The following is an 11715-nucleotide window of genomic DNA, read 5'->3' on the forward strand; positions in this document are numbered from 1 at the left end:
TTACTCTTCAGTGTTGACTGTAGAATGAATCTTCTCTTCACCATTAAGAACAATGGTTTCTCATACATTTGGAGCATTTCCTTTAAAGACAGTGGACTGCTCCCTGAATGATTTCAAAACTAAATCTTCCTCTTCTCATTTTTATTTTCTTTCCAAAAGTAATGGGTTTATTGTAGAAACTTTAGTAAGTATAGATAAGCAAATCAAGACCAAAATCACCCACAATCAGATTAAAATTACATTTTAGTTTATATATATTAAATATAAATATAATTTTATTGTGCTGACAACATTTTTTGAAACCAGTTCCTTGTTGGACTTTTAGGTTCTTATAATTTTTCTTGGTATAAACAATACTTCCAATATTATCTCTGGTAATCAAATATCCTTAATGATTCTCTTAAAATAAACTTCTAAAATTAAAAATACTGGGTTAAAGGATATTCAGACTTTATAGATTGTTATTTTTCTGAAAAATTATATCAAATTCCATACCTGTTCCCACAGAGGGTAAGCAACAAAGGGAATGTAATAAAAGTATTCTCATACACATCTAAGAAACAAACTGTAACGAAGGTAACATTCCATCAATTTTCTTAGATTTCAATTCAAGAGATTTCCTTTATGCAAGCAGTTATTTGTAAATTTGGTAACCTTGGTAAATTTGGTTACTATTCCCTATGACACTTAGATTGAAGTATTAACCTTGAGGCCATGTGTGCTATTCAAGTGATTCAGATTTTACAGCATTTTTATTAGTTTTATGCTGCTAGGTGATAATAAGCTGTCTTAGTAGCCCTGAGGGGATTTCCAGCCAAATTTAGGGGTTCAGAATGTTACAGATCCAGAGTGTAAGCCATAAATATTTAAAAAAACTAAGATATCCTTTAACTTGAATAAGCTATTTCCTCTGTGCAATGGCAATGTCTATTACTAAAGAATTTACAGGGAAAAGTGAATCACTCAAATGTGGGCTCTGGGATAGGGATGGCTGAGTACCCCAGGAGTCTGTCAAAGCCCCTTTAGGCAAGTGGGGAGGCCTGAGTGTGTATCGGAGGAGGTAAGATCCCAGCACCTGGGCAGGGGCGGCAGAGGTAGAGGCACTAAGAGGAGCTGAAAAGCCTGGGTTTTCAGTTAGACCTGGATTAGGATGGTAATTTTATCACTTGCGAAAGACACGGTCTTTGGCAGATTTCTTAACCTCTCTGAGCTTTGACTATAAAAGGGAGAAAAGAAGCACCTTCTAGGGCTGTTGAGGGATTTCAGTAAAATACTATGTGTAGAAGCTAACTACCATAACTGACATGGTTAATAATTATTATTGCCATTTCCTTTGAGGACACCTTTAGGAAAACAAGATGATTATACCTGATCATAATGCCTCTTTTTTGGATCCTCTACTGCATAGGTTCTTAACCTGGTGCAAGAACTCCCAAGAGGTCCATGGATAGATGCCTATGAGAAAAAGTGTTAAACTTGAATGTGAAAAAAAAGGTCATTATTTTTATTAACCTCTAGTGAACATTTAGTATTACTTTAATTATGGTTGCATGCAACAAATCAGAGTAGTAGCAGCAATACTGATCATGCTTTGATCAACAATACAAAATTACATATTATTTTCATATCACATTAAAATTGTTGCATGTATCTCAAAATTTCACTTCAATTGGAATTGTGTTGTAAAAGTACAGTAGTTCTTAGGCCCACTCATTAGACCACTGCTAGATTACATGTGAGCACTGTTTTCCTGTTCACAGATATTGATGTGATGGAGTTGACCATCAAGACAACTATAATTTTCAAAAATATTTTGATAAAATATTTCAATACACTGATTTACTTTGTAATCTTATGTATTTTTTTATTCACTTTTAAACAGTATGCTTCAAAGGAGCCTGTAGGGCTTCATCAGACTGCCAGAGGGACAGAGGCACAAAAAAGATTAGAGCCCTTCAATCAGGAAATCACCACTGGGGGCCTCACAGGCAGGGGCAGCTCTGGAGCTGTCTGTCTAACAGCCAGCGAAGCCTCTTTATTAACTGTTGTCTGTTGCCTAGGCAAATAAACTCCAGTGTGGATGTAGATGTGAACAAAACCAACGCCATCTCTGTGTCCTGGATATCATTTCATTTTTTAAAAATCCTCACCTGTGTATATGTTTATTGATTTTAGAAAGAGAGAAGGGAGAGAGAAACATCAAGATGAGAGAGAAACATCACTCAGTTGCCTCTCTCACACTTTTCATGACCTGCAATTGAACTGGGCAACCTAAGTATGTGCCCTGACTGGGAATCAAACCTGCAACCTTTTGGTGTGAGGGAAAATGCTCCAACCAAGTGAGCTATCTGGCCAAGGCTTATTTCATTTTTTGTTTCATGCTGTGACCTTTGACCAACCTCACTCCATGTTCTTGGCAAGCATTTCTAGGTTTCTAGTTGATGATCATCTGTGGACCTTAAAACGTAGCCATAAATATTTTTGTTAAGAAGGCATGACAACTAGAGATAAATGTCAACCTGTGATAGTATCGATTATAAAAAATCATTTATTTTGAGGCCACCTGGAGGCATGGCTCCTGTCACTACTATTTTCTTTGTCCTTTTGTCTTGTCAATTATTAGTACCTGTTATGCTATGTTAAAAAGTGCAGTTACAGGAGTCTGCAGCAGAGAATTTCTGTCCAGAATTGTTGGGTCATCCATTCTTCCTCTGACCCAAACATCCCATAAGTAAATTACCTTGTCATAATTTCTGTTATATTCTATTCTGCTTCGTTTGTTGGTCTTAAGATACCTTCTTGTTACAGTGGCCATTACAGCTTTGCTCCATCATTGGACAACATTGAAAGCAGAAAATTTCTGAAGACAGTCCCCGATAAATACATCAGGGGATCCCATCACTTGAAAGAGCTTAACTCTGTACAACCGACATAAAATAGTGAGAGAAAATGTCTGTTACCCCTTCCCTGTAGGAGCCTGATGCCTGCAGCACTCCACAGAAAGGTAGTTACCTAACTGGGTTGAAGACCCCAAGAGATAGCATAGTAATGATAATGTATGGATAGCAGAAGAAGGTAGGAGAGGACGGAGAGAAAGTAGGCTAAAGAAACCGGGAAACAAAGCCTCTGGCAATAGGGGTTTCACAACCTGCAGACTGGGGAGGGCAGAAAAAAGAGGAAATTTTAAACAAAGGACAATGAAACTAAACAAGAAAAAAATGGTAGAGAATACTTTATTTTGTTATATTTAATCAAGCGACTTTGGGGTATTCCCTTGTGGTCCTCCTACCCCATCTCCCTCTTCCCACATTTTCTTGTGATGCTGATCAACTGCTGTATTCCATTCCCCATCCTTTTTCCTGTCCAATTATCCAGGCCTTTCTCTTCTTAAATGCATGACCCTCAGTGCTTGTCTTTGAAGAACAAAAACCTTTCCACATATTAGGAAAATTTAAGATCCAGTAATGCTTTCAGCAACTCGCAGCATTGCGTGCTTTGACTCGTTCAGTTAGCTTGGAGCATCATGTCAGTCCTCCCACTCTGGGCAAGGAGCTATCTCTCCCAGAAACCAAAACAGTTCAAAGAGGCCTATGTTAGAGATTTGCAGGTATATGAATGGGAAACATCATATAAACAGTGAAAAAACATCTTTTCAAGTTGTTGGATTTTCGCCTTCATGGCCTTAAAAAAAGCAACTAGAAATCTTTCATTTAAGAAACATTAGCACATATGCTCAACAATAATTGGGATATAATGTTTATCTTTGCAATGTTTCTCAAAAATATTACTTCAAGCCAAAGTTTATATCAGATATGCTGAGGACCATCACTCAATCTGTAAATTACCTCCAGTGTGTGTTTTATTTTCTCATTCCTTAAAAAAAAGTTTGTTTGCTACATGCCAACACTGACACTACATGAAGATGTCAGTCTCTACGTACACTTACAAAAGTAGAATATAAGACGTATGATACACTAATACAAAGTTTTACAAATTAATACAAGTAAAATATATAAATTACAATAAAATGAAGATCGTGGTTCTGTCTTGGAGCGGTTTTTTAACAGTCATATTGCTGTAAAGAAAATGAAATATGCATAAGGTTATGATCAGGCTAAACAAACAATGATGGCATTTCAGTCTTTTAAACTCCTGTTTTAAGCAAACATAAAGTAGACTGATCTCAACTTCAGCAGAGCTTTGGCCAACAATACTGAGAACTTAGACAATGCTCACAAAATGTTTCCTAAACAAACCAGACAGACTCGTTGTCCTCTCTGAGTAAAAGCTGCAGAAAGGGGCCACGGAAACTGTGGCTTACCAACGCTGAGTTGGCGCTGAGCGTGTTTGGGGCAGGTTTTTCATCTTAGGGATTTCAGAGATAATGCCATGGGACTTGCACACAGGAGTGGGCTCAATGTGGGTAACCTTTCTAATTAAATGCTACTGAGTTACAAACTTGACTCATCTACACTGAAAACCTTGCCCTTTGAAAGTCACTTTTGTCTTTTAACAAAGGTAAACAGATCCTCCGTGCAGTGTTTGGAAAGAAGCCCTACTGTGATTCAGATGGTAAACCCAGTGGGACTATTTGCTCCCTCCCAGGGGAAAGTATCACTCTGCTAAACCACTACAGTAACTTTGGTCATTGACATACTATGCCTGTCCCCAAAATGCATGAGAGCTCAAGTCCAGTGGGGCCTCACCAAATTTAAACTTTGCCTTATATGAAGCTCAAGGCTAAAGATAGGTTACATTGTAACAATCCCGAGAGGATTTTTCTCTGCCTCTCCCAAACCATGTGGCCGGGAAACAACTCCATGTTAAAGGTTTCCCACTCTTTTGTTTTCTTGGGAATTTGGCAAGCTCCCAAAGAAATTATTAATCTTGCTGTACTTGCCTGATAAGGAAAACTAGGTTTTTATTTTAACTTCCCCTCAAAAATTATAGAAAGTTTCCTTTTATTTAAAGCAAAGTTTTTTTTTTTTAATGGTAACAATGGGTTTTTAGTGTTCATTGGGTTTTGTCTCATTTTAAAAGAAAGTTAAGAGACCTTGAACCAGAAAAATAAATGGTTAGGAAAATATAAATTAAATAAATTTCTATTTACCTAATCCTGTTTTACAGAATAAGACATAAAACAAAATTGGACCAAAGCTGGATCTCCATCAATTCAATAATATATGATTTTTTGAGGTTATAGAAACAAGGACTTTGCCCATTACTAACAAATACATATTTCTCTTCAAAATCATATCCCCAGGAAACAAGTGCTTCCTGGTTTTCTTTCACAATGAAAGGCTATGGAAAGGCTACTAGTGATTTCCTATGCTTTTCTGTTTGCACTTTTTGTGGCTCCTTATTAGAAAAGAATTATAAAAACCAACAAAATAGTGAGTATTACATATAGGTTAAGAGCAGGTGCTGTGGCATAAAATGACCCAGGATTCGAAGCCTGTTACTTCCTGCCTGACTAGGTGGTTTTAGACATACTGCTTAATCCCTGAGTCATAGTCTCATCTGAAATATGGGTTTAGCACAATGCCCAGTGCAATGAATGTTGGCTATTATTTGTCAAAATCAGTTGGGAACATGAGAGAAGCAAAGAGAGGACATTTCTTTGTGTCTGCAGCCAGAGCAGAGGCAGTGAAAGGGGCAGTGGGTTAGCTCCTGAATGGGGCACTTTGTCTATAGGTGGCATTTTCTTATATTCACAGAGCCAACTATGAAGACCCAAGGTAACTCAGTGACTGTGACATTCAAGGAAACATTATTAAGAACAAAACCGAATGCTGTATATGCTTTGCCACAAAGAGGATGTAGGAATAAATGCTGATAGTTTGAGCAGTATTTGATTTTGCCTGTTTCTCTGTGCTGAAAACAATGGTGCATTATGGTAATTGAATACCTGAGGGCCATGCCAGGACTTTTTCACAGATTCTTACCTGATGGTGAGTACAGCAGTAGCCACATATTCCTCCAAGCATTCCGTTTATTACTTGAATGAGACACAAGATGAATTCAATTCCACCAAGTGCCAGGAGGATAGAAAACAGTGAGATATTCCATTCCACAGCGTGTTGGGGTTCAGTGCACTGGGACCATGTGGAACTATCTAGAAGGTATCTGTGGATGAGAAGGGAAACTTCTGACATAACCACATCTGATGAGATGTCTCATAAGTTACTTTTTGTGGGCTGTTTTTTTTTTTTCCAGAAAAAAAGAATGAATTAATTCAACGGCCCATCTCAAATTCTTCCAATCCGTATCATTCCACAATGACAATTTAGCCCAGATTTTGTTGCAATGATAAACACAAATTTCAACAGAGAGTATTGAGCACTTAGTGTGAGTGAGACATTGAGCCAGGGCTGGGGATACAAGAGTGAACATAGCATGGGCTCTGTCCTGGAGAAGCACAGTGTAAGCGCACAGACAATAGGCCATCTCAGTGCAACAAGTATACTAATCAGGGAAACCACATGCGAAAGGGCCACAGAGGAAAGTCACCTAACGTAGGCCAGGGAGAACCTCCTTATGTAGCTTTTTCACAACTCTGAGCTTCATGAAGATAGAAACTAGACCTTTCATCATTGTGTATTCAGCTGCTAGACCACTATCTGGCACATAGTAGGCTCTCAACATGATTTTAAAAAGTAATTGCATGATACATAACCATCCAAAGCCACTATGAGAAATCTTAGGAAATAATACTAAGGTCATATCTAAATAATACTAAAGTCATATCTGAATAATACTAAGGTCATATATGTGTGTGTGTGTGTGTGTGTGTGTGTGTATCAGGAGATTTTCCAAATAAACTAGATATTCTTAAAGTCTAAAAAATTCTCTCATTCCTTTCCTAGAATTTTGACCTTTGCTACCTCATACAGTATTTTAATCCTTAACAAACTAAGAGTTAATCTTGTGGGAAAATCTAGGAATGACTTAATTCCACGAAAAGGTCTGGTATGATTCTTTCCTTAGCACTTCTTCCTACTACAGCAAGACAAAGGGGCTGGAAATTAGAGACCTAACTTTGGAATGGTCCATTCAGCCAATCAGAAATTCAATCTGTTTATTACAAAAAATTATGCCTTTCTGGCCCTGTCTTTCTGCGTGTCATTGAAATAAAAACCTGTAATTTCAGGACACAATGTAAAAAAAAAAATTCTTTGGCCCCACTTGGCTATTGAGCAACTAATCATTGGCTTGTGACCATTAGTTATTCCCCGTATTGCAATTCCTGGAGACGGTGAAATGAGATTTCCTGTAGGAGCCGAGGTGAATCATGGGAGGGGGGTATAATCATACAGCCATAAAAAACATTTAGTGATGGTTCTTACCTCTCCTTGCATTCCAGCTCCATTAGTCATAACATTTTTTTTAGAGATGGGTTTTGCAGTAGTTTTGTGTCTGTGCACACATGAATAACCTATTTCTACTAGTATATTCAGTATGTACTGAACAAAAAAAAAATCACAACTTTTGAACACCAAAATTTTATACTCCCAAAAGTGCTCATTTTCCTTCAAAGGCTAACATTGGGCTGTATTCATTGTAAGCTAGTAGATAATATTAACAGTTAATAGTGGTAGTGCTCACAGTGTGTCAGCTTCTGTGACAAATATTTTACATATGGTATTTCATTGGTAACTGGCAGTAGTTTATTTTACAGATGAAGTAACTGAAATGCAGGAAGCTCATTTCACTTTTTCCTGCCTACTTTGAGACTAAATGCAGAGCTGGGATCAAGCTTAGGTGTATCTAATGCCATATTTGACCTTATTACCTTACTGTATGCTATACAATTCATGGTGGACATTCTTCATAATATGAAGGCAATTAAAATTCATTATTCATATTATTTCTACTCTGTATCTCATAACCAAACCTTTCAAAATTCAAAAAAGGATGTCATTCTTTTTTAATAATGTACAACATTTTCTATCAGCTGTTTCTATTCTTTTCTCAATAACAGATAAGAAATAACTACCAACATAAAACAATTGAACATCTTAAATTATCTTGATGTTAAAATTGTGAATAAGACTTGTCTTATATAGCCTGGTCACTTTAAGTTAGGGTGCAATTTACACAGTTATTATGTTATATGTGAGAGTATGTTGGGGGTTACTATGATTTCCCTAGGCTTTGGTTAAATTCACATAGTTTCCATCCATGTAAAGATTCCATAATATTTTTTAGAAAATCATAAAATCAGCCAACTGTTCTGAAATAGTGTACATACCATACATAAACACAAACTTTACAGCCAGGCTACTTGGATTCGCATCCTGACTGCATGTCCTAGCAATGTGACGTTGGGTAATTACTTTATCTCTCTGTGTCTTTATTTCCTCATCTTTAAAATGGAGCAATAGTGACAGTCACCTATAGGGTTATCATGAGGGCTGAATCAGTGCATTCATTAAAAATTCTTAGAGCTCCTTCAGGTCAGGGACTGAGCATCCATCCCCAGACACCCTGGCCTGCGCCTGAGTCAGGGCCAACAAACCTGGCTAAGGGCATGGGTGAATGCATGAATGATGCCTTTTTAGTTTGACGGGTTTGCCACTAAACACATGTGGAGGGTAAGAATGCGTGGTCTGTTAAGGAACGATTACTCACTGTCCTTCAGTATTGAAAAAGGTATAGTTCCACTCGTTGTTGGAATTGAGGCATACGGGTCCTGCTGCTAAGCCCAGGGCTGCCACAATGACGCAGTAGCCAGAGCCTACGATTCCGATGAGAGCGGCCAGCACTGAAGACAGCATCTAAGAGAAAGAGAAACACCGAGAGTGAGCCACAGTGTCTCAGCGACGATGTAGAAACCATTTTCACCACCAGAGGGTGCGGGAACCGGGGGCGGCGTGGGGGAGCAGGGGGTGGGGTGGGGGGGTTGCTTCCCAGGAGCAGGGGTTGCCTACCGCGCATCTCTTGCCACAGTTTTCATGGCCGCAGCAGCCACAGCAGTCCTCCTGTTCCAGCCCGATGAAGACGGACGCTGGCAGGAACATCTGGTTAGAAAACGAGCAAATCGAAGTCATTGTCTTTCCCTAAGCTCATAAAGGTCAGATTAAGTATCTTTGGTAAAATATATTTGTTTCTGACATTGTTTACGGGCTTTGGGTTAAACTGATGAACTATCTCAAATAATGTGAAATGGTGAAGAGGAAAAAAAAAACCTCTCAATGTATTATCTGTTTGTTTTCATGTAGCATGTCAAAGCATTCTTTGGGGTGAGGGTGTGGTTTGGGAGGGCTAAAATAATAACCTTTGAATGTGTTTATTCCACCACAGTTCCTAACATAGGAACTCTGCTGCAAATGCTGTTTTGGAACTATTAAACCTTGTCTTTAAATCTGTTTTTCATTGTAAAACATAGAAGATACTAACAATCTTTAAAAGAATAACTGAAACCTTTTTTTTGTAAAATGGGATCGATGAAAGCTCTGTATAATTAAAGTGTGCCACTTTTTTGCAGACATGATTGTAAGGTTGTAGCTTTATGATAAAGTTTTTAAAATAAAGTAAGTATGAAATACTTTGAGTTTGAGATCAAAAAAAGCTTAAACAAGTGCAATATTAAGGACAAATGATTGTATTAATGTGATAGTAGTGTTTAAATTCAGAGCAGATTTATCAAACCATAATTAGTGTGTCAAAGTTTAAATGTTTTCATACCCTTTACTTGACTAAGAAAATGATTTTGTCCAGTATTAGCAGTTCCATAAAACTTGTCTTTAAAATTCTCAATCTCAGCATTTTAAAGTAGCGAACTCCAGTTTGTACACATTCTTTCCATTCTATGGTTAAAGCTAATATTTTCAGCTCCAAAATTGGCAGACAAATTCTTCTCACTTCAATTAAAAATAAACCTTGGAAAAAAACAACACATTCCACTACTAGCTTCATACACTGATCTGCTGCTAACTGTAGGATTTTTCCTAGACACCACACCCCAGGATTACATAAAGGAGAAAATTTATATTTTTTTCTAAATAGCTATGGTCTCACAATTCATTATTTTTTTCTGTCACAGATGCCTGAGAACAAAGAGCAGGGATTTTAGATCTTAAATTCTGTTGATTTAGACAGAAAACCAGCTCTACTCCTCCCAGCTCCCCAGAGCAAAATTGTTCCATGACTGCCGGCTTCAGGACTAGGAACTCCAGTCTCTCAAATCTGATTTAAAAGCTGTTATGTGTTTCTAGTTGTAAAGTTAAGAGAGTTTAGCAAAAAGGTATTTGACTTTTAGTCAAATGAGGATTTTGCAATATAACATTCAATAATATTAGTACATTATACTTATCTCAACTTTTGCATAATCTGCTTGCAAAAGGAGAATGAACAAAAATCACTGGATTTAGAATTATGCATTTTAGAAAACTTCCCATGAAAACAGAAGAAAGCATCACATTTAAAAGCAGAGAATTTTTAAGGTTGTAATAATTTCAAACAACTTACCAGCAAGCCCCCTCCTATGATTCCAGAAAAGAACCATACAAACTTGCTGAGGTGGTTTTCAGAGGCATACTTTGTTTCCCCATTGGGAAAGTAAAGCAAAATATTAGCAACAATGCAGAGAACAGCAAGCCCCACTAGAGAACATCCAATGCATCTTGCGCATTTGCCGTAGCACATGGTGGCAGGGAGTCTGGGGGTTTATTTCTTCCCCCTTCGCTCTGCAGCTCAGCGATGGTCCAAATCAAATGAGAGCGCGTCTGTTGGCACAGAAAGCAAAAGCTAATTTTCAGCCCATTCCTGCAACCTCTTAAATACTCTGAGTTCTTAATCACAGGGTAGATGAGGCACTTTGTTTTCATTGGTCCTGACTGCAGGCAGTTGTGATGGGGGGAGGTAGGAGGAATGTCCCGCCCTTCAGATGAAATTCTGGGAGAAGTAAAACCAGGGGCAGGACTGGAGAAACAGTCATAGGCGGGAGAAAAAAGGATTAGACCTCAACAAGGAATTAACCGTGCAACTCCTTCCAGGAAAAAGAATCAACAGGAAAGTCTGATACAATTTACCAATAACTGTCAAGTGTAAGTGTCCACACAGTAACTACCCTGCTTGAGGTTTTAAAAGACAGTGGTCTGTGATCCTGCTCCATGCAGTTGTCTGGACAGCTTTCAGTCTGAGAGCTCTGGGTGCACTTCCACCTTTGCGTTGATGTAATTCGAGACCCAGGCTGGTCTCCTGGGCTCTGAGCTGGTTTGCCTGTCTTTTACAGACAAGGTGTCCAAGCCATCACCCACGGATCTGAGGAAGCCGTTGGGAAAATTACAGAGCAGCCTTCTTACCTCTGCTTAATGCATGTTTTGCAAACTGCCCTGACTGTCCAGCCTTCTTGGACAGCTTCCTCCAGAACAAATCTGGCACCAAACAAAGATGGCATTAGTCAACACAAAGAGGTCAGGCAACTTTTTACTCCTAAGTATGGCTGTCAGGCAAAGAGATACCAGGGAGGGCCAACGAAGGTCTAGTGTGTGGGGGAAGGACAGAAAGAAGAGGAAGAAGAAGAAAAAGAAAGGAATAGAAAAAGACTTGACAGGCTATGTGGGGACCCAAGGTGGAGAGAATGTGGAATGACTGGGAGAGTCACAGTCACTGATCCGGGGCAGGGTGAACTGTGGTCTCCTCAGCCACACCTTGAGATGGGGTGTTGCAATCTCACATGTAATGGAAGAAAAAGGGTGTCAGACCAACTTT

General features: G+C 38.5%; 1 protein-coding gene across 1 annotated transcript; it reads right to left on the reverse strand.

Moving 5' to 3' along the window:
• Positions 1-3232: 3232 nt before the first annotated feature.
• TM4SF1 (transmembrane 4 L six family member 1) lies at positions 3233-10748 on the reverse strand. Its single transcript, XM_054585283.1, has 5 exons — positions 10471-10748; positions 8931-9020; positions 8632-8777; positions 5946-6126; positions 3233-4075 (listed from the first exon to the last, which is right to left on the reverse strand). The coding sequence occupies exons 1-5, from the start codon at positions 10645-10647 to the stop codon at positions 4061-4063; spliced, it is 609 nt and encodes a 202-aa protein (XP_054441258.1). The 5' UTR covers positions 10648-10748; the 3' UTR covers positions 3233-4060.
• Positions 10749-11715: the final 967 nt, after the last annotated feature.

Source organism: Pteronotus mesoamericanus, unplaced genomic scaffold (assembly GCF_021234165.1).
Source record: "Pteronotus mesoamericanus isolate MK-2021 breed Mesoamerican mustached bat unplaced genomic scaffold, CSHL_Meso_final contig_82, whole genome shotgun sequence".
In the NCBI taxonomy this organism is placed as follows: Eukaryota; Metazoa; Chordata; class Mammalia; order Chiroptera; family Mormoopidae; genus Pteronotus; species Pteronotus mesoamericanus.